Source organism: Hippichthys cyanospilos, chromosome 1 (assembly GCF_059441005.1).
Source record: "Hippichthys cyanospilos isolate Australia breed blue-spotted pipefish chromosome 1, RoL_Hcya_1.0, whole genome shotgun sequence".
In the NCBI taxonomy this organism is placed as follows: Eukaryota; Metazoa; Chordata; class Actinopteri; order Syngnathiformes; family Syngnathidae; genus Hippichthys; species Hippichthys cyanospilos.
Window position 1 is genome coordinate 8563325 of NC_142369.1, and position 23790 is coordinate 8587114.

The 23790-nt window shown below is 42.3% G+C and overlaps 2 protein-coding genes across 3 annotated transcripts; both read right to left on the bottom strand.

Moving 5' to 3' along the window:
• Window positions 1-170: 170 nt before the first annotated feature.
• Window positions 171-18336, bottom strand: sf1 (splicing factor 1). Of its 2 annotated transcripts, XM_088411002.1 has the most exons (14): window positions 18069-18336; window positions 16701-17128; window positions 12645-12920; window positions 11220-11351; window positions 8670-8745; window positions 4978-5130; window positions 3995-4084; window positions 3735-3918; window positions 3544-3659; window positions 2939-3046; window positions 2640-2835; window positions 2348-2555; window positions 1445-1603; window positions 171-1361 (listed from the first exon to the last, which is right to left on the bottom strand). In XM_088411002.1, exons 2-14 carry the CDS (start codon window positions 17104-17106, stop codon window positions 1033-1035), a joined length of 2433 nt encoding a protein of 810 aa, XP_088267128.1. In that variant the 5' UTR covers window positions 17107-17128; window positions 18069-18336; the 3' UTR covers window positions 171-1032. The 2 variants fall into 2 exon arrangements, with proteins under 2 accessions (XP_088267128.1, XP_088267135.1); XM_088411009.1 differs by lacking the exons at window positions 171-1361; window positions 1445-1603; window positions 2348-2555; ... (7 more) ...; window positions 11220-11351; window positions 12645-12920 and adding an exon at window positions 13612-15054 and having other exon boundaries at window positions 18069-18319.
• Window positions 18337-18765: 429 nt separating this feature from the next.
• rbm4.2 (RNA binding motif protein 4.2) lies at window positions 18766-23676 on the bottom strand. Its single transcript, XM_088412166.1, has 4 exons — window positions 23529-23676; window positions 21056-21489; window positions 19711-20446; window positions 18766-19642 (listed from the first exon to the last, which is right to left on the bottom strand). The coding sequence occupies exons 2-3, from the start codon at window positions 21465-21467 to the stop codon at window positions 19719-19721; spliced, it is 1140 nt and encodes a 379-aa protein (XP_088268292.1). The 5' UTR covers window positions 21468-21489; window positions 23529-23676; the 3' UTR covers window positions 18766-19642; window positions 19711-19718.
• Window positions 23677-23790: the final 114 nt, after the last annotated feature.

Here is a 23790-nt window from a genome sequence, read left to right on the forward strand (position 1 = left end):
CTTAACACCGTGTCTTTTATGCATGTATGTAAGTCCCAGAAGTGTTTTACGCTCATTTTTTTTTTCGCATTTGAACTCCATCTCGGAATACAGAGGACCCCCTGTTGAAGTGAATAAAAGGTTACATAACGTGAGGCCCACCACTGGGAAATAAAACCCGCCAAGACATCTTAACTCAATCAATGAGTTTTTATTTCTAATCAATGCGTTTAATTCGATCAAAATGGCATTGTAACAAATAAAATGAACATTTGAACTGCAATTACTTGGGTTTGTTAGGCCTTGCAGGAGAGCAAGACGGTGTAGAATTTCATTTTATAGTATAGATGTGATACAGAAAGGAAAAAAAAAAAAACAATGCACTGACTCTCAGCATTCAAGTCGTCCAGGAGGGTTTGGGAGGACAAATTTCCCCCGTTATGTCAAACTCAAATTTCACAACTGAGAAACATGCAAATAAATTCTCCAAAACTAAAACATTACATCTTACAAAAATATTACTCTTAGTTAACTCAAACCCAACATCGGTGGAGTAGAACTTTTTCTACTCAATTCACAACCGGCTCTTGAAATGAATCATGCAAATCATCAATTTAACCCTTCTGAGGTGTTTTATTCAGTAGACAAAAACAAACTGCATAGCACTGCAGAACTGAGGCCTGAGAGCAAGTGTTTGTTTACAAACTCAAACAGATAGTGATACAAACTTTAAAAAGAGACAAAACTCTTTCATTTACAGTCAACTAACATCCTATCCGCTGTAGACGTGTCGTTACAATAGAGGACCCATACAAAACTAGAAATGCGTACTCGTAGATGACCGCTTTGTATCCCACCGGGCATGACGGCCAGCTTTTATTGACAAGGGAAGTTTGCCTTCCCCACCCAAAAATCCAAATGACCTCCCTCCCTCATTTTGTCCGGTGGCATACAAAAAAACGCATTAGTTATATTTGTGAGCAGACAGATAATCTGTAGATGATGTCAGTCTCTATTGGATGGGACGTGGGCGGTTCTCTTCACATTAGCTTGTTAATTTTGCGGCGGGGGAGGCGGAGGTGCTGGGGGCATGCCAAAGGGCGGCATGCCTGGTACCCCCATCCCCATCATGACAAAGTTGGAAGGGTCCATTGGTGGCGGGGGAGGCGGCGGCGGGGCGTACATCATGCTGGCCGACCCGGGGGGCGGCGGCGGCGGAGGAGGGGGGGCGCCGGGCGGCAGGGGGGGCTGGACTCCCGGGGGAGGCGGTACCATGGAGGTACCCATCGGAGGTGGGGGCTGGGGCGCTGAACCTGGGGGCTGCTGCGGCTGTTGCCAAGGAGGGAGAGAGCCTGTGCCAGGGCTGGATGTGGTGGGGGTATCTAGGTGGGGGGCGAGGAAGGGGAGCAGGGTTAGCATTGAATGAATGAATGAATGAACGTTATCGATTTTCAGTTGTCCTTACTTTGTTGCCAGGGCAGCGGCGTGCTCGTTGCCATGCTGCTCGTCGGAGGTAGGGGCGCCTGCTGTTGCCATGGCGGCAGAGGACCGGAAGGGGGCGGCGGCTGACTGTTGGGAGGCGGCGGCGGAGGGGGCATCATGCCCATTGGGGGTGGCATCATGCCTGAAAAGGACAAAACGGGACAAAACGATTAAGTTTAGCAGGCTGTGAACGCATACTTTCAAGCTCCATTTAGCCAAGAAGCAGTTTTTACATTTGGAACATCTCAATCACGCACCAGACTAAAATGGCAGTAAAATATTTCTTCATTTTCAGTTCATTAAGTTTCTTTAAACGCATAACATTTATTTTCAGATAATCAAGTATTAAATTGATTCTTAAGTAGCTGGGATTGGATGTCCCATCTCTTTAAAAAATAAAATAAAAAAAATAAGCCATCCACGGCAAGTGTATGGGACATACTAAATTGTCCCTAGGTGTGATTGGGTGAGTGAATGGTTGTTCATCCCTGTGTGCGCTGCACTTAGCTAGCAACCAGTTGAGGCCGTCCCCCGCTTACTGCCCCAAGTAAGTAGGGATAGGCACCAACAAGCCTGCGACTCTTGTGAGGATAAGTGGTTCTAGAAAATGAATAGATGATTCTTCCACCACCTTTGAGACAAGTGCTGAAATGTCACTATATGTCACTGGCAGTGAAATCGCCAGAAATACATTTGTAGTATCCTAAAGAAAATTTTCAATTCAATGTTGATTACTTATTTTGATATATTTTTCTTCCCCTTTGAGAAATATTACTGTCAGTTCACTGAAACGCTTATTTGCATTTTAAGTTCACTTTTTGAAAGGCCTGAAAATGGCACAACATGGAGACAAATGTCTATTTCTGTAATTAGGGTTCTCGCTCACCCATGGGGTGTACGTGAGGTCCCGGGCCCTGGCCCATGGGCGGAGGGGGAGGTTGCATCCACGGGGGAGGCATGCCGTTGGGGTTGGGGGGCATGGGTGGGCCTCCCATGCTGGGCATGGGGGGAGGGAAGTTGTGGGGACCTCCTCCGTGCATGCCGTGGAAGTTCCTGTTGTCGTTGTTTCCGGAGCCTATCCAGGGAGGCCGGTTCTGTTGGGAGCCACGCAACGAATCAGGAACAACGCGATCGCAACAGGATTGACATGTTAAAAAAAAATAATAATAAAAACCTACCGGGGGTGCCTGGGCGCTGCTTGGAACAGAGGCTCGGGGAGGTCCTCCCTGCGGGCCGGAGTGTCCCCCGCCAGAGGATGGCAGTGGGGCCTCCCCCAGCTCAGCCATGAGAGACAGATATTCCTTGTCCATGCGAGCTTTGTCCTGCGCCGACTGCGGGGGTTCACCTCCCGTTGCTCTTTGGGCAGCAAAGGAACTACGCCAAACAAACATGAAAACAAACACTTTTTAGTTTTGACACCAGGAGAGAGTCGACTAACAACGGAAAGGCCTCTCTCTCTCTTTTTTTTTTTTTTTACCTGGTATACTTGCAGTCGGAGGAGATGTGTCCCGCTCCGCCACATTTGGTGCACAGGGTAGTGTTGGTGATGCTGCGGGGTTCTGTGTTCTGCCAAGGACGCAGGATCCTAACGGGCACAAGCGCTTTCAATTGGTGGACTACAATAAGCTGATCTGAAAATGTATCTTATCTACTGCTATTTTGTTAGAAAAACTATTTGTTCATATAAGACTGAAAAAAAAAGGTACATTCATGGATCATACATCTAACTTGTTGGAAAACAGCAAGTCAAGTAAATGGTAGGGACCACTAGTAACGGCCCGATTAGTGTGGGTTTATTGTAAATGCGGTTGACCAATTAATCAATCAGCTGAGGTTTGCATTTTTTAAGGTCGGCATAAATTGGCAACTTTTTTGCCTTAGTTTTGCTTTTCTTGTTTAATTTTACATTTTATTTTTGCGTCAAAAACAGAACCAAAGCGATGCTTCACTGCCGTAAAGTTAAAATACTAAATGGCACAATGTTGCAGAACAGTCAAACCCACTTCTTGTATAACATCTTTTTAAGCAAAAAAAAAAAAAAAACTTTTTGTGTCAATCGGCTGATTCATCAATCCAACCGACCTGTTGTCGTCTTCCCTCAGCGTGCCGTTGAGCCTGGCAAGCTCCCTCAGCTGCATCTTTCGCAAGTCGTTCTGGTCCTCGGGCGTCTCGATGCCTTGCTTGAGGATATTGCGGATCTGAGGGCGCATCGTTTATTAATAGGCGCTACGAGGCGGATGGAAAACGCTGGGCGGGGATGCCAATGCAAACACCTGCTCCACGGCTTTCTTGACATTCTCCATGGTGTTGGCCGTGACGAGAGCGTGCAGGGGCTCGTCCTCGCCGGGCAGCATCTGTCCGTCCTTCCTGCCCACCTTACCTTCCTTCACCGAGCCTTTGCCGCGAATCATGATTTTGGCACAGCATTCTTTCTCGATGTTTTTCAAGGTGTTACCGCTGATTAAAAAAAAAAAAGCACACAAATAAGAACGTACAACTATGACGGAGACTTCAATGTGAACCACAAACTCACCGCGGGCCAATAAGCAGACCGACAAAGTTGATCTCGGGGTACTCGTCTTGAGGAATCATCACTTTGTCGTTTACTCTGGTGGCTGGAGGTCTGCACACAAAGTCAATACATTCACTTGATGACTAGGTGACAGAAAAATAGGCCTTTTAGTTGCATTGAGCTAACAAAAACCAAAGGTGGGCACAATCTGATTTTTAAGCCAAACTGGATAACTATTTAATACTTGGTTGTCATTCATTGCAAACATTTAATTATTCACTACCACAGCAACTATTTTCCTTTTGACTTACATAACCATTATTGTCACAGAACGAGTTAATTGACACTTCGATATTTTAAATCAAGAATTCTTTTGACAACTAACCATTTAGAGACCTTGTTCAACTTAACATTGCTTGACATGTGGAATTGTAGACACTCAACAGTAAATATTCCCAATGCCTGTAGTCGTCCATGAGAGGAAACTAATCAGTTTAAAAATTTTGGTGAACATCTGTTTTTACTTTGAAAAACAATCAAAACATTTGTAGATTGGAAATACTACACCAGTACTCAAATCATAATCAATGAGAAATTTCTGCACTGTCAATTTAAGTGTTAATAAAACTCATTTTATACCAAACACATATTTCTTGTTTTTGCAGTCCAGATGTTTAACTTACACTAATTATTTACTATTTGAAAATAGGTAGCACTGAATAGAGTTAAAATGGAACAAAAACGGTTTTAAGGCTTTTTTTTTTTAATCTAAGTAGTCAACAAAGCTAAGTTATACAGAAAAATTGTGATTGTTGTCAAAACAACTCTACACAAATGTGATTTTTATTTTCTAAACTTACGATACAACTGTTCCTATTATCACCACTTAAAAATATAATCAATAAAACAATTACAGTTATTGATTATATTTCTGCCTGATCTAAATGACCCATCCGAACTATTTTTGGCAACTGCATTCATTTGTAGCGCGTTCGGAGACGTACTTATAATCGGCGGGCGGTTTGAACTCAGGGTTGAGTCCAACCATTTCCGTGATGAGGGCATGGCGCTCCTCCTCGATCTTTTTGCGCGTGCGATACTCGCGAGTGTTCAGCCTCTTGCCCTCGCTGTTGTAGATGGGCTCCGGCGAGGGAGACCTGAGGGCAGACGGGAGACAACAGAAATATCGTAAGCACCTTTTCCCCCGCTTCCGGCCGATTTGCAATTATATACTATGAAATACCTCCCTACAGCTAAACTCAGCAACCAACATTTTTTTTTTAATTCTGTCATAATAAGATGTCATGGCATAAAGTGCTGCTAAACTAAATTGCTAAGTGCTTATTCTATGTGACTTGTTGCCAGTGCTAAAGGCTTCAGAAAAACGGCACTGACACGTCACATACGACTCATTAGAACTCTTGAGTAACCAGTTAAGCGGTGTTGCAATTATACTGAAGGGGTATCAAAAGCAACCAAACGCATGGCCAGTTACACCTGCATACAGGATTATTGGCCTAAAAAGAGAGAAAAAGTTGGGAGGAGAATGAAATCCTAAGCAGAGGCGCTGAGAGCTGCTCGGTGGTGACGCGGCGGAAGAGGTCCGTACCTCCCCTGGGATGCTGAAAACCTGCGTTGCTGCGTTAGGGAGGCTCTGTGCTTGAAAAAGGGTTAGGTTGACGTGGGGTAATTTGGGTTAGAGGAAAGGAATTAGGATTAGATATCCACCTTTTCCTACGCTCTCCCAGCGGAGAGACACATTTGTTCACCATGTGACGAGAAGCACATGAAGGGAGACATCAAAAACTTTAAAAGTAGCTCCAGCGGTGACGACGTGAAGCACCTCCGCTTGAATGTTCCAATAGATTAGGAAACGATGCGAAAGAGGGTCGCAGCTGCAAAAATCACCCATTGGGCTGCTGTGAAAACGGCTTCGGCGTGTACAGTCGAAAGGGATGTGAAAGCCGGGTACACACATATGGACAATTGGGCCTAGTTTGAGAATTCAAGACCTCCGCGGTCGACATCAGCAACGGGCCGATTATCGGAGGTTCCTGATAGATTACCCTGTAAAGTGGGGTAGGGTTCAACGATTAATAAAAGTTCAAACTGACATTGCAGTGGAGTAGAATGCGGCTTTCTATGTATATCGTCAAAATTAATTGAAGTGTTGGAATTGTCTTTCATATTAATTCATGCTTTCCCATTATTTTAGCCTAAAGCTAACCTATATGACTAACATTTATGTATAACAAATACCTAGGAATGTACGATATTGGAAAAACGTAAATGCGAATAGAGTCCTGCAATATTAATGTTAATGCATAACGTTTTTTACATAAAGAAATGACATTTAAACTGATAAAAGATTATCTACTTTTTCATGCAGCAAAATAAGCAGGGAGAACTTATTCTACACACACAGATAATTTATATATATATATATATATATATATATATACACACACACACACACACACACACACGTATTCATGAATATAGATCGATAAGTACATATAGACATATTTATGTACTGATATAATATTTATATTATATATGAATTTCTATATTATAAATATATATATATATATATATATTATATTATTATATTTATATATTATTATATTTATATATTTTTTTAACATATATATTTATATATGTATTATTGCAGTAAATTTAGGACTACAAGGTATTACTTTTTTCTTGACACTTTGAAACCTGCATCTTATAGTCGAGTGCAGCTTATCTTCAGTTTTTTTTGTTTTTTTTTTTAAATTAGACAGCAGGGAGCAATCTCTTAGTAAACAAAGGGAGACAGAGGACGACGCCATCAAAGTACGGATTTTGTGTTTGAACTGCTATTTTACTCTCCACCAGGAAATAATCTTAACGTATCGGGCATGTTTCTTTTGTGTTGGTGCAGTATTCTAACTGTCTTGAGTGTGTCAGTTGTCTTGAGAATAGGTTGTGTTCCTCTTAATTCTAAACATGCAGGTATGTTCAATCTGTGTTGAATGTGTGTTGGCATGATGTTGCTGAAACCAGGCAGTTTGAAATAAATAGATGGATAAAAACAAAATTTTTGAAAACCTCCATGTAACATCTTTCTGTATAAATATGTGATGTTACAACCTGTGCTTAATAGTCCAGTGGGGCCTATACATGACAAAAATGGATTTTGTGTTAAATTTTTGTTTGTGTGGCTAAAATAATTTGATGTGTCTTAAAGTTAGTTAGTAATGCCATAGTTAGGAATGCCCCTAAAAACTGTTCTCTTATTGGATGACTATGCGCCTTTAAGGTTGATTAGTCAAATAAAAGCATAAAAATCCATATGAAAGATAATGCATGTCTTTGCAAAATGCATATTGCCTTTGCCATTATAGCAATGACATTATTTTTGCAATACATTATGCAGCCCTATTAACAAATATGATATTGTAACATGATAAATGTTTTGCCTGTGTTTGTGGGGGGAAAAGGGGGCTCAAAAAATCAAAACAAAAACAAAAACAAAAAACCTGTGTCATGTTTAACTACAAATTGTTTTGACCTTTGTATGGAGTGATTTGTTCCCACTCATCTGCAATTATCTTTAAAACAGTTGGATGTTTATAATCACACATGTTCAAGATTTAGAAATGCAACTCAGGCAGATATCAATGGAGCAGGGTGATTGCGATGTGAGATTGTGATGCCAGTCGGTAATTAACTTGAAGTCGGTGCGGTTGCCACACCCAATTTAAAGTGCATTTGTATTCGTTGAGTTTATATAATGTATCTACAAAAGCATTCAACATACTGAATATATTTGAAGAGTAGAGAGGTGGTAATGTCATTACCCGGTACGCTAACAGTTTTACAACGGTACACGTAATATTTTGACTGACGCTTGCCATGTTGCCATGAAAAATACAAAACAAAAAAGGGTCAAATTCCCACACTTAGGAGAGCAAGCCACTTCTTGCGCAATATCTATTGGGAACACTGGACTTTCCTGTTAAACTCATCAAATATGGTGAGATATCCTTGTCCGTTGCTGTCCAAAAATAGAGGACAAACTGTCTGGATATGTCACTATCTCTGGGTATTTAAAAAAGAAAAAAATCCTCTCAACTATTAAAACTTTAAAATGGTTGGTTGGGTTCAAACCTGTTTGAAAAAGTCATTACGCATAATGAAGGTATTTGCTGTGATTGTTAAAGACATACAGTTGACAACTTCCGCCACAAGCAAAAAACATGCGGTGTAAAAATTCTAACACTAACTTGATAGAACATGATTCAATAATAGATTATATATTCAAGACTCTCTTGCAGATCTTGATTTTGTGTATTACATAAATACAGTATTTTTTACATAAATTAATAAATGTTTTTATAGTGGGGGGCATCAATGTCATAGGCGCCTAATGGAAAAGACTCTTCTATGCCTTCTTCTATGGACCCAAATGTCAAACAAAAATATAAATACAATCTATGCAAGCCATGATGAATAAGTATCAAATAAGTCACTTTTCTACAACTAAGATTTTAAAAACTACATCTATGAAATCTCTAACACATTTTAGACTCATTCTAACCACAACACAACATTTATAAATACTGGAAATGAGCATTTTTTTCTTCCAAAAACCAAAAATAAGTCAATAAGGTAGAGAAAGTGTTACTGTTCATGGGTTTAATCTTTTTCCGACCTGTCCTCAGGGTTAACAGGGATTCCCAGGTCTCCTGTACGCAGTTTACGTGTCAGGTCTTCGATCTGCAGTTGGACTGGAAGAATTCAGGTTAGGAAAGAAAAACAAGGATGGGGAAAATTGTGGTTATCACAACACTATCAAAAAGAGACAACACTCCTGACAGGGGAGCACGGTCTCGTTCAATTATGAGGTTAAAAAAAAATGAAAAGAGGAAACGCAACAGGGATTTCATATGCATTTGAGACAACACTTAAAAACAGCTTAAGTCATTATTTTCTATCTGGTCTTAACATTAGCAACTGTCCTACTCTTAGACAATGACAAAAAATAAAAATCTTACAATCAATCACCAGAAGAATATTTCATTAAAAATGGGTTTATCATATAAGCAAGCGCATTTATGTTGAAACAGGACCAAATAATAACAAAACAACACACTGACATTGGCAACCAGCTGTGTTTGGAATCATGTGCCCACGACTTACACTCTATTATTTTGCTTGGTTATCTGTTGGGTGCAAAATGTCTTTTCAGCTGAAGTTGTCAGCCGGTGCACCTTCTGTAATAAATACTGATCGTATGAATATATTACAAAAACCTTGTTTTATCGCATTCCCGGCCAACCCATCTTTGACATCAATTGCGTTTTACTATAATTACATTTTCTATCCATCCGTATTGAGGATACGTTGCTTTTACTTTATCAGCACAACGTCGCTTGGGTGCAATGTTTGTTTGGCTGACTAGAAGTTGTTCAGTACTTTTGAAAGGGCATCATGGAATCCAATCTAAGCAGGCTAACTTATAATCACTAAACATTTAGACAGCACAATAAGACATCAACCTTACTACTTAGGAAAGTATATGGTGAATCCCTATTTTGATTCCAAACACAGACTGGGGTGCAGTTCATAGAAAACGTTAGAGCCTTTCAGATCTTTTTAAACCACAATGCAAAGAAAGCAGTAACAGTAGCACTTGAACCATCTCTGCCAAAATGACTTATGGCCTGTTGTTGTGTTGTGTACAACAGTAGTGTCCAAACCCAGCCCCTGAGGTCCGCTATCCTTTTGGCATTTCCATCCTCCGACACATTCAAATGATCAAGATCGTTCTGAGGCTTCCGCTGCACTGATCATTTGAATCTTATGTGACACATAAAAAAAATATCCAGGGTAGCGGACCTCTGGTACCAATTTTGGGGACCCGTGTTGTACATCTTATTTCTTTCTGTTTTGTTATTTATACTCTGTCTTGACTAAAATTTCTATTCGTAGCGATACACCAACAGTCATTGCATTCACCCTTCATCCATTTTCTTCAAAAGGGATTTCAAATATTTTAACTATGTGGACAGAGGTAGCAAATTCAAACAGTGGGGCAAAGCTGTGCCTGTTTTGCCACAGGCTCATTGAAAATCAGTGCATCCTAAAATATAAAACGGCAATGATAGAATATTTGTCCTAATGTTAGTAAATTTGCAAATTCATGTCACATTGCTTCTATTACTATCCCACATGTACAGGATGTTCTAAATGTCACTATGCACTTCCATTTTTCAATTTTGCACCAGGTATCATTTAACAGACGCTGGCTTTAATAAGAACATATTTCTTTCTTTATTCTAATGCTACCCCAATATCAAATGTGGTGTAGCGTCACGGCTGTCTAACTGATACCTGAAACATAATACAAAGTGGGAAGTGGATAATGCCTTGTGGGTCTCCCGGTATTGAATTAGTGAATGGGCAAAAGAAACAGCCAAGTGTGACAACGTAAAAGTGGGCAAAAATGAATGTTCACATACTAGCTACAAACAACCATTACCAATGACTGGACATCGATAACAATGTCAGTTATTGAGGAAAAGGACGCGTGTGCTTCAGAAAACCCTGTTGAGGGCCCATGAAGGCAGCCTGTGGGTGTTACACTGCTGCTGAAAGGCATTTTGGATCCAAATGATCACTGTAGATTCGTTTTGCCCCGGTGTAGCTGCACTGATGCGGTTTGCGTTACAATTTTGAAATCGCTTGATGGTTTGCCATTGAAGCAGCATTGCTCACACTCGGAAAAGAAAAAATATATACACAAAGCAGAACTTTAGCATGTTAAGAAGGACATTATGAGCTTCCATGCACAGGAACAATATTGATGTGTTGTTTAGGGGATAAGGGAGGATTCAGGCAAGACGGTGAACTGTGACCTGCAGTTTATGAACAGATATCAGCAAGCGGTGGCGTTCAATCATTCGGCAGACACGACGACTTGCTAATGGGTGCCCAATGGTATGCAAAGACTGCACGGTGGCAGGGAACAACTACCACAGCACTTTTAACATCAATCAGAAGATGACCAAAGTTAACAACTAACGTTTTCGTAAAAACGAAAGCAAAGAAAAAAAAAAAAAAAAGAAGTCATCTTTATGCATTGCGCGTTTAAAGAAAAAAAAAGGGGGGGGTAATCTTCTATTTTTGAAAGAAGTGTGAAAAAATCAAAATGGCACATTACACCAACATTAGACAGAGACAAAAATTGCTAACAAATTACCTATATAGGCTCTCTCTTGGTCACGGGTGAGACCAGGGGGGATGACAGTGGGCATGCCTGGTATTACAGTTTTCTGATCAGGCGTCTCACTGCTCCAACGGCTCTTCTTCCTTTGTTTCTTCTGGCTGAAATCTGTAGAGAAGAAACAAAGCAACACCTCACTGTTGACAGCAACACCTCACTGTTGCCCAACTTATTCTTTTTCCTTTTCATTTATAGTCAACTGCAGATGTAAATAATGCTGCGGCAATGGAACAAGCTTGCTATATGGCCAGCATAATTTTAAGTAGACATGAAGAGCTCAGAAAATTCATAACCAGCAAGGTAACTTTTTCCAAAAATCAAATCGAAGTGCGATTCAAAAAACCTGCCATACATTTTATTTTGGCGGGGGAAAATTCCAATTGGCTACACAGCGTACCTTTTTGTAGATGCAAACAACATTCTAAATTAATATTCACACAAGGAAGTCCGCAAAATCTTTCTTTTACACGTTTCGTAACACGTTTCACAAGCAGAGATTATGGGTACGCTTCCGGCTCGAGCCATTCTGTGTGGCGTTTGCATGTCTCCCAGGGTCTTTGTGGGTTTTCCCCAGGTACACCTTTTTCCTTGTACATTCCAAAAACATGTAAATATATTGGACACTCTAAATTATCCTTGGGTGTGTTTATGAATGGTTGCCTGACTTTGTGTGCCACAATTTGTGGTTGGTGCCTGCGACCCTTGTGAGGATAAGCATTTAAGATCATGTATAGATGGATAGATGACTTGGAGCTATTTTTATTTGTCCTTACTTTGCTCTTGTACTTTCAACACATCAATATTGTGAGCTGGAGCCTATCTCAGCTGACATAGGGCTAGTGGCAAGGTCAACCGAAGACTAGTTGCCGGTGATCAAATGAACCTCATCTAAAATGCAGCTAAGAGGCACTGCAAAATCAAAAAACTACAAATTTATGAAACTGGGTTTTGAATCGCAAGTAATCGGGGTCACAGTATCTGTGGAGACTATACAACAAACGTCAATTAACCACGCCCACTACCGGCACCCAGTCGTAATCACGTCAAGTAATTTTGCTTAACAAAACCAGTAAAGTTCGTGACGTTTCGTTTTTATCACATATTAACATAAATACGCAACATTGGGCCATGTTTTTTTTTCTCAAACACACAAAGAAAGCATAATTTTATATGGGCTGGTAGGGAACCTCCTGGCATGATGTGTTGTATAACATGGCAGCACGTTCAAATGTTTGATGTTCAGGCAAATTAACATTTAATGATACGATAACGAGATTAAAAATCGCATTGCTTGCTTTTTTTTATTTTTTTTTCAAGCGGCTGTATAATCGTCACCTTCTTGCTAACTAGCCACGTTACCACGGTTAGCTCAGCTAGCTAAAGCAGGAAGCTGTGCATTACCTTGTGCGCCGGGCTGCTGCTGTTGAGGAGGCTGGGGCGAAAACCCACTGGGCGCGCTAAACTGCTGCGTCTGCGCAAAAGCCGCCGGGGTTGGCACCGGAGACTGGAATCCTTGTATTGGCGGGAAGGACGCGGCAGGCCCCGGGTTAGGCATCATGCCGTTGCCGGCGCCGGGCCCTGCGTCGAAGCCTCTTTTAGCGCCGATGCTGGGGTGCAACTTCCCCAGCGGAGTTGCGTTTGCGCCCGTAGCCATTTTGGACTGGCCCCGTCCACCCGCTGTCAAAAAAAAAGTTGGTTAATGGAGGGCTTGAATGTGGTGAAAAGGAAGAGAACGCCTCAAGCTTAGTTTCGCGACCCCAGTTCGAGTAATCAAAATGGCGCCTTGCTCAAAAACCACAAAAGCCCGGCGCTCACAGGAGGGAGGTAACACAGCAGTAAGACGCTCACCTATTGGCTCTCCTATAGGCATCGCCTTCTTGGTGACGTCACACACAAACCTCAGCAACATTTAGTGATCGACTGCATTATCAGTCTAATCAAAATTGCACTGTTAATGGTCACTCTTTTAAGTTTAAATGCGAATAGTTTTTTTTCCGTGACAGTGGCAACCGCGCTTCTCAAAGGTTCAGGTTTCAAATCTCGTGTGACCTTCCTCCCACATTTTCAAAAACGTGCTTAAAACAATCATTTTAATATGAATAAGAAAAACGACATTTTCACATTGGAATGCTAAGTTGTACTACGCAAATGGCTAGTCACGAGAGCCCTCGCTGAATGCATACATTTCAGAGTTTCATGTTGATCCGAACTAAAAAAAAAAAAAAAAAATCCTGCACCAATTATCTTGTCTGTTAGTTCATTAGCCGAATTAAAAAAAAAAAAATCACTTCTGAGGTTACTCAAGCTCTGGTCGTTGGATTGCATTAGTCTCTCCTCCCCAAAAATGGATTGAAACACACCCAAAAAGTTGACTTAATTCTGTTTATTTCTGAGGCGACAACAAAGACATCAAATGGTGCATATGATGAATCAAAATTTGATGAAAAATATAGTGGGTGTTAACAGCAATGCAAAATCACAACTTTCTACTAGAACCCAGAGACATTTCTATTATACTGCAAGGGGGAAAAAAATGGGAGGCTTTGCCACTGAAAAAAAGGTAGCCCTGTTTAGATACACTAGCTAGCCAAGAGTCAAACTAAAATGTAGGCAATTTAAGCACAGTATTTACATGTTACACCATTGCCTTATATACATAGCTACACTGTTATTGTTCCAAAACTATACTGAAGAGCAAAAAAACACTCCAGACCTGCCTAACACAACTAACAAAAATCAAAATACATGCACCATGCACTAATATTACACTGACTGAATCGTTTTAAGAATGTAGCTACTTTCTAATGGAGTGGAACGTCAAAGTATTCGCACTGAATTTCTGCCTATCAATGTTGGGACAATTGAAAAAATTTTTTCGTCTTGACACATGACCAACTGGATCTCATTCGGGAATACTAATGGTCACTTGCCTAACGGCTAAGCTAAGCCACTTTCAGTTGAGTCACGATGTCTGCGTGAGCCAAACGTCGCCGGGATCCCGCGGACCGTTAGAGGTAGTACTTATTGGCAGTAGTAGCCACCGTGGGGATCTGCGAACCCTGATACGTGTATCCTTCGCCCTCGGTGGTGACTCTTCGAATGGGACTCCGGTCCCTTGTGGCAAATTGGGTTACCGGTGCAGGCGTAACCTGAGGGACCTGATACGTCTCCGCTACGCTAGACGCCGGACGAACAGGTGTGGGGGTGGCGGCGGCGGCCACCGCCACTGCTGCGGCTGCCGCCGCCGCCGCAGCAGGCGCGGCCATGGCGCGCTGGTCCTCGTAATAACCGGCGCCGTACATATTGGCCCTGTACTTCCCGTAGTAGTCCACAACTCCGTACGGATCTCGCTCCTCGTAAGGCGACCGCCGAACCGGGTAGCCTGGAACCGCGCCATAGTACGAGCCGTCGGCCTGGTATGCGGCCCCGGCGCCGGACACGCCGTAACCTGGATGCGGCGCGAATCTCGCTGCATTGTCGAAGCCCGGACCCGCTCTGAACGCCGCCGCGTTGGCGCTGTGACCGGCACCACGGGAAACGCCGGGCACAGGAGCGTAGCCGGCGCCGTATTCCGCTTCCGCGCCGGTGAAGCCCGCTTGATAAGCCCGGTTCTGAGCACGCCCGTCAAATCTCGAAGCATCGAATCCATCAGAGTTTGGCTCTGAGCCGTTTCTGTGGAAGCCGTTTTGATCTAGCGGGCATTCTTTGGACCAGTGGCCTTCCTGCCCGCAACGATAACAACCCGATCGGTCTCCCATTCCCGGCGCAGTACGGAGGCGGCTAGTCGAAAGCTTCACGCTCATCAGTTTGCCTTGGAAAAGAAACACTCAATAAGGACTTGTTTGCAATCAGTGTGGAAAAAAAGATAACTGTACATCCTGTTCAGCTATTCCTAAATTTGAAAACGAGTTTTGAACATCACAATACATAAAGACAGTATTAAAGCTGAAATCCGTAACTTTCCCAGACCGGACCCGCCGCGCACCGCGTCGCGCGACCGAACCCGACGACCGTGAAACGATCGGTTGGCGGCGCACACTCTAACACCCGGCGGACGACCATTGCACATCGACCAACTCGCCCCGACGGAAACGCTACGCTCTCTGGCCGTTCGCGCCGGCGACTGCTTTGAGGTACCGATTGACCTGTCACTGAACCACAAGCACGGAGCGACTGTCAGGGAAAAAGGCATTGCCCTAGCCACTGCAGCTATATTAGACTCAAGGGGGATAGCTCAACAGTGTGGATAGTTGAGAGGTTCCCGCACACGCTTCCTCTTTTGGTCACAAGTACATATTAAATTATTATTATAGCTGATCTTTTTTGTACTTGGTGCCCGAAAAGGCAGTTTTTGTTGTTAAAACAAAACAAAACAAAAAAAAAAAGACACATAACATAGCATTTTCATTGGCCATTACATCAACATTATTTGTCGATGTCAAAACTACTTGCAGGTGGTCACGCATGAAAATTAGTTGCACAACCCCATATTGGTTCACCGTTTCGCTGTGCTACAATGCAGGTAAGATGTAGCAAAAGGATCAGATAGGTTGAGAGGACCCGCGCAGGTCGCGTGCCGACGCAAAAACCAACAAGGATCGTCATGCACATTCCAGTATGAGGCACTCATTAGTGAAGAAAGTGCAAATTTATATTCAGTATAACTCACTGCTTACTAGAATAGGTGAAACCGGACAAACATTACAGAAATTGCAACATTACGGATACCAGCTTTAGAACAATACCTTTTCAGTAGAGCTGGGCGATTATGGCATGGAAGTCATCAATTTTTATGAGAAAATGTTCTAATGGTATAGAATATGAATTTATCAACAAAATCCAACGGCTTCTTTCTCTGGGGGCATCCATTTTGCCAATTACTGCTGACTGAAAATGATACAGTTGCAGAGTTTGGTCATGTGACATTCGCAAAGGGAAGGTAACTGGTTATTACCTGACCAACTGTGATTTCATCAGCTGACAACATGGGGCACAAGAGCCACCCCCAAGAAAAACTTTTAATCCCTGTTTAACTGATTTTCTACAAACCCAGATTAATCAGAATGCTGCATCTGTAAACCAGTAGGGGCACACAGAACTTAAGTTTTTGACTTGACCTACCCCTAAAAGTTACTGTGTTGAACTTCATAGATTTGGTTTCTGTTGCCAAAACAGACCAACCATAACTTGAAATGTTGAAAAACGTACCAATGAAACGCTCAGTGATAAGCCTTCTACAGGAAAAGTAACCATGATTGTCTCTTAGCGGGAATCAAGCTGCCATTTTCTTAAACAGTTGCCAACAATTAACAATAATTAATCGCCCAGCCCTACTTTGATGATGATCTTCGACGTTTCACTCACCTGTGGCATAGTCAAAACTTACCTGTTGCTTTTAACCAACAAACAGTTCAACAACATTAAATATTCCCCAATAAGCCCAGCCCAAGTGGTCACCTTTAAAAGCCGTGTTGTCTAACTGATTTATGGCCTCCATGGCATCCTCCATGCGCTCCATGTGAACAAAGGCGTAGTTTTTAACTATGTCACACTCCACCACCACGCCGTACTCTTCGAACTTGGCTCGCAGCTCCTGGTTGGTGCAGGCGATGTTGCCCACATGGAGCTTTGTGGAGCCTCTTGTCTTGCCGCGGCTCAGCTCCACGTTCATGGCCTGGCCGTTGAGCTGATACTGGTGGAGGTTGCGGATTGCTTCCTCCGCCTCAGCTTTATTGTCCATGTGCACAAAGCCAAAACTCTTTAGGATGGAGCACTCAGAGATCTTGCCATACTGGGAGAAAAGTGATCGCAGTTCATCTGATGTTGTCTCAGGCGACAGGTTCCCCACAAATATTTTCACCATTGTGACTTTTTATAATTGACTCCTGAAAGGGGAAACAACATTGGAAATAATTAGAGTGAGCCCAATAATCACAATATAATGAACCGACTTTGTGTAAGATACATTCCTCATCCACTTGCTAGAGGCTATTTTCACTATTTCAAAAGATATTATTTTTATTAGGTTGGAACAACTATAAAATATTTCTTATTTATACCATTAAGTTGGAGTATAATACCAGGGGAAAGCCGTAAATTGTTAGTACTTTGTTAAAACTGCGAAAATGTTCACATTAGCCAAACTTATCAAATATATTGATAACTGGTACAGCTTCAAATTTTATCGACGTGTGTTGCCTTTAATTTTTTTTAAAGTTCATCCGGCCTTCTGCAGTCTTGTGTAAGTTGTGTTTAGTCTACAATGTGGATTTGTGCGCAACATTGTCGAGCACTTCGCACACAATACAATAGCTTAGCAATAGCAAAAAGACTCTCAAGTCACCGAGGCCTAACTTTGATTAAATCCACGTTTTCGTCGCCTATCTGTACACACCGGTTACAATTAAAGCGCGAACGATATTAGAGCTCGGCCTGGCCTATAATACGAGAAAAAGATAAGAGAGGCTAAAGTATAACAGCCTTAGCTTTCCCAGTACCCGCCTTAGCACCGGTAGCAACAAATCGTGGCCTACCTTTGAATTGTGATAAACCGATTGCATCACACTTAAAAATATGACCATCGTAATAAATCCATCCAGTAACGTCAAACGAAAAATAATATTCGAGCATTTAAAAGGAAATGCAATACTTATGAGCGCATGTACGGCACGTGTAAAGGCACCTCGAGCATAATCGATATATTCAAATACTCAGTTTCTGCATTTAAATGATGAACTAGTAATCGTGTGAACATTTTTGAGATTCCTGCTATTTCAACTTGCCAATTTTTGTTGTTTATTTAACAACTGCGCTTCAACGGCCTACCTTCTAGATGCAATCGGTGTTCACGATCGTCACTGGAAAATGGCGACTGACGCTAATGCTAACACTGGGGGTGGGCTGGAACTACTTTCGGCACGTCATCGTTCTCCCGTGGCGTTCATCGGCCAAATGGCAAACTAATTCAATCCCACACTCGAGGTACAATCTGTTATAAATTAAGTATCATCTACATCGCGGAAGCGCTTTAACGAACAAGTTTTTTAACGCATTAACCGTTGCGCTAGATTGACTAGATCAACTTCCGGTCTGCTGACCGTATATCCCTCCGCGTATTTTTTTAAGTTTTGGAACGACTCCCAGCATTCCGAATCTCTGGTAACCCTCCGCGTACTTTTCCGGTACGATCCCATGCAATGAAAATGGCGCGGGCCGTCAGTGCCGCCGCCATGTTGGATGGGGCAGCGTTGCCTCATAACGGGGACGCTCATTACAGGCAGTCTAGTGGCTTGTGACAAACACATAGCAAGGTAGACAATTATTGTCTTTTCATGATAGCTCAGCATCCAAAAAGAGCGTATTAGTGCAGAAGCGCTCATGTTCCAAGGTTCTCTTGAGCTGCATAAGTACTGTATTTTTCTAGTTTCCAGTTTAAAAAAAAAAATGTGGCGATGTAGAGATGATTAAATCCTCAAATGTATAAATTATAATTTCCCAATGAGCTAAAAAAAATAAAAAAAAGTACTTTTCAGCAAAATGACTTGCTTTCTTTTATTAAGAACATTTGGTTTTTACGTATGCTGGTACTATTACAGCTAGTATGAAAAATACAATATCCAAGTGCACCCATAAGTTAAAAAAAAATAAAAATAAAAAGCAAAGTGCCTCTTGGCAAAATGCAAGCCCTGAGTCATTCACCCGTTTCTTGCAAACCATGTTGTACAAGAGATGCCATGTTTTTTGTATAAAATCACAGAACCAGGTGAATGACATTACATGTCTTGCTATCACTCACTCTACTTTAAAGAACTTACACTTCAGAAAGGCAAAAATGTAAAAAAAAATTGATATAAAAGTTTAATTTTTGGACACACAATGAAATCATAAATGGGAAGTTGGAATGCTTTTTTGTTCAGCAAGATTTGTCTTGACCTATTTGAGAAACTTAAAACTTATGAGGTCTTTTACCAAGGCTATAAGATCCATTATTAATGCTAGTAAAATAGCGGGTACAGTAGTTGAACTAAAAACAAAGTTTGTGAGACAGGAAACTAATGACCAATTACATTTTTTTTGGTAACAAAGAATGAACAGATGAGAACATCAGTAATTGTTTAGCTGTCAGTCAGAAAATAAACTATGTGGCAAACATCAGCCAATGCACTTGATAAACTATAAATGATGCTTGAAGAAACGTGAACAATTTGTAGTGGCAAGAAAAAAAATAAGCCGAAACTTTTGCTAAACAAGGCAGAACAGTTTTACAAAAAAGTTGGCAAAACTAAAAGGGAAGGGGTTTTAAAAAAAAAAAAATTTCCAAAGAAGCAGCACGTGGCACCACGTAGTCCGATGGGAGTCTGGAAGCTTTGTCGAAACGTCCGGTGAAAAATGCCCAAGACCTAAAAACGAAAAACATTTTATCGTTGTCGCTTTTTCTTTTTTAAACCGAAGTCAGTCCGAGCCTTACCATGCCCCTTAGTACGGCGCGTAGCGTGGCGCAAAATGCTCCTTGGGCCGCGGCGGCATGAAGGCGCCCCTGCCGGCGCCGACGGGCGACAGCCGCTTGCGCTCATACGGATAGCCTGCCGGGGTGACGGGTACCCGGTTGATTGGGTTGTGCTCTCTCGCGTAGTAAGCGGCAGCAGCGGCGGAGGGGGGTGCCGGCGCGGGAGGCGGCGGCGGCAGACGCCGCTCGTACGGGTCGCCGCCCGAGAACTTTGAGAGGGCAGAGGGAGGTGGGGGAGGAGGGGGAGGGGGCAGATAGGACATGCGGCGCTCCTCGAAATAACTCGAGCCGTAAGGGCGAGCTCTGTACTTCTCGTAGAAGTCAACACTACTGTTCATACGGTCTCGTTCGAATACTGAAGACCTCTCACCGTACCGACCGCCCACCTCGGGGCCGGGCCTCCGAGGAGGAGGGGGCGGCGGCATTCCGCCGCCGAAACTACCCCGATTAAACGCAGCGCCAGGCATGTAATTAGGAGGGCCGCCGGCCATTCCGTAGCCGCCCCTGCCAAAACCTGGGGGACCGCGTGGGGGACCCCGGAAACCTCTCATGTCGTCACCGTGGCTATTGTTGCGATCGACTGGACAGTCTTTTGACCAGTGGCCATGTTTTCCGCAGACAAAGCAGCCGGTATGATCTCCCATTCCCGGGGCCGTGCGCAGCCGACTGGTGGACAGTTGTACGCTCATCAGTTTGCCTTGTAAGGAGAGAGAAGACACGCATGAGACCGCAAGCCGGCGAACTCGAAGGCTCTCGCCGACTTGAGCAAAACAAGCAATCACCGAGCGGAACCCGTCAAAATAGGGCTTTGGCGTCAATTAAGCCAGTCGGCTAGTATTTTATACCGGTCAAGATTCATATACCGGTTGACGTTTTGAGCTTTTAGACTTGAGCGTTAAAATGTTTGTTTTTTTTTAGGTTTTGACTTATTTTAGTTCATAGATGATTCCGTTTTTCATACTTTTATCCGTAGCAGCCCCCAAGATTTCTGACCGTTTGTTTTTTAACATTTTAGAGCTGATCGAATTTATGCCCGTTACGACCATTTATCAGCGAGCGGATGCAAAGACTCGGCTGAACTGCTTTTACCGCCGCCTAAAATATTTGCCGTAGTATAGTTTCCGTTTTGTTAGAGGTCGCGACTATTTACCGGTTTTAGCCGGAGTAAAATCGCCCGTATAAAATTTCACTTTTAAGTCCACCCGATAGGTTTATCGCGTTCGCTCGTTGGGAGAAACAGCACCCAAGGGAATTTAGGGGTCACGAGAGCACAATCCAAATCTAAGTCACCGAACCAAGATGTCACCTTTGAAAGCCGTGTTGTCCAGCTTATTTATGGCATCCATGGCATCCTCCATTCGCTCCATGTGAACGAAGGCATAGTCCTTTACTACGTCACATTCCACTACAGAGCCAAACTCTTCAAACTTAGCGCGCAAAATGTCCGCCGTGACCCCCTCGCCCAGGTTGCCCACGTGCAGCTTGGTGCTGGACTTGGGCTTGCCCTTGCTCAGCTCCACGTTCATGCGCCAGCCGTTTAGCTGGTGTTGGTTGAGGTTGCTGATGGCCTCCTCTGCCTCCGACAGGACGCTCATGTGCACAAAGCCGAAGTTCTTGACTATGTCGCACTCCGTGACCTTGCCGTACTTCTCAAAGAGGGCCTGCAGCTCTTCCACGCTGGTGTTGCAGGCCAGGTTGCCGATGAAGATTTTCACCATGGTTGCGGAGACACAGTGGTTCCTGCAGGGAGTGGAAAATGTGATTCAATCAAATTTCATACACGTAGAAGAGAAGCTTGGCCAATATAACGTTTTTCTCGATTAATTTGATTTTATGATTACAGAAGATTAAAAAAAATCATTATAAAATCGTTATTTCACTTCCCCGTTTTTTTGATGCGTCGGGTTTGGCCCTCATGAGCTTTCGTAGCATCATCATTCCTGTTGTTTACGTTGCACTACCGCCAAACAGAAGACTAGCCTAACATGGCTACAGCTATCATTGTATCGTCAGTGATTTGGAAGTTGTTTAGTTTTGCGGTGATACATGGAGCAATTACTGCTGCAATGTTTGTTCAAAACAAACTTATTCTGGTAACTAAATCAGAGGTACACGACCGTGTGTGTAACATCTCAAGCTTTGCCTTTTTTTTCTTGCATAGAATAGATGGGACTGATCAGATAGAAGGCATTCAACAAATTTGACAGCAACTTGCAAAGTTTATCTTTATGCAATTCATCATTCAATATTCTTCCACACTACCCTTTATTTACAGAGGTACTTCATACAAGGCAGACATTTTGAACTGAAACTATGTTAAATGCTAATTCAAATAAGAGAAAACCTTTGAAATTTCCATCATTTTATATTTAATTCCTTCAAAATGGGAGTACCAATATGACCCATTTTGAAGGGCTACTTATGACAACAGCCAATGACAGTGTTATTATTGTGCTGTTGCCTACACTTTATATTCACTGCTTTTATTGAGAGAAAAAAATGTTTTATATCTTATTAATCGTCTGTTTTTCCTGCTGTACGCAAATAGGAAACAACTTTTACATACCCACATGTAGCATATAGCTCCAATCAGTCATTGGTAAAGGACAAATTGAACATATCAATAGAATTAGGTGCATCACTTAGTTGACATTGGTCAAGATTCAAGTTAAGTACTTGTACTGGTGTAATTACAACAGGAAAATGTGATTGTATTTCGGAGACGAGTCTTATGCAACACTTGGAGACGGTGTTGAGTTGCATGTCAACAAGACATATGGACCAGTAGAGGCATGCAAATTACTTTGCAGCAGAAGATTAATCTCTGAAGATTTTAGCTATTATTTAGTCCACCACATTCGTGAGTATTATCAGTAAAGATGCAAAAAAAACCCTAACCCTATAATTTGTTGTCTTTTACTTTTTAGAAGGAATCAACACATGTCTCTTATGGAGTATGAGCTAAGTTTATCAAACTTCATAAAAGTATTGCTGTGCTTTCTTTAACTTGAGCATTTCAATGAAAGTCAAATTACTTTGCTGCAGAAGATTAATCTCTGAAGATTTTAGCTATTATTTAATCCACCATATTCGTGAGTATTATCAGTAAAGATGCAAAAAATTAAGTGCACCAGCAACACTTTTGTCGAAGTATGAAAATGTATAATTTGTTGTCTTTTACTTTTTAGAAGGGATCAAACCACGTCTCTTATGGAGGGTATGAGCTAAGTTAATCAGATATCATAAAGGTATTGCTGTGCTTTCTTTAACTTGAGCATTTCAATTAACGTCAATTATTCGCGGATTTTCGATATTCGCGGGACGACACGGTCCACAGGCTCGGACTCTTGTACTCCCGAAGTCTAACTTGTAAAACACATGCATAATTGCCTGCATACAATGTAAAATCAGTTCCTGTTACTATGACGTAGTACGCACAAATAACGTCTCGCGGCGATGCTAACACACGCAACGCAATGCTAAACTATGCTAACAAGGCCGAAATCCCTTGTTTGGAAATTACACTCAAGCCGACCTATTTAACGCCAATACGTCTCGCCCAAATCTTGTATCATAATTTTAACGCTACGTTAGCATCCACTGAATTTATTAAAACAAATGTATTATCCACGGAAAGGTTGGTGAGGTGCGCACGTTTCCTAAATGAAAGCATGAGCTGGTAAACAAAGTTAACAAGGACAGGCAAAAACAGGAAAATATTAAATATAACCTTACGGTGAGGTTTCCACTGCGTATTTAACATAAAAAGTCGAACTTACCGATGTAAGAAAAACCAGGCCTACTCGCCAATGAATGAGGAATGGGCTGAAATGGCGTCTATAGTGTAGCCCCAATGCCGCGTTTTCGTCTTCCTCTTTGTGTCTAACTCAACGCCACAAAGGCACGTTACTGCCCCCACTGGTCTCGTAAGGGACTATTTCTCGCATCGAAAGCACTGGGCGTCGATGACGTTCCTGTTTTATTCACAGTCGATAAATAATGTTTTCATTTCATTTTTTGTCTCATGGTGCAATGTGTTGT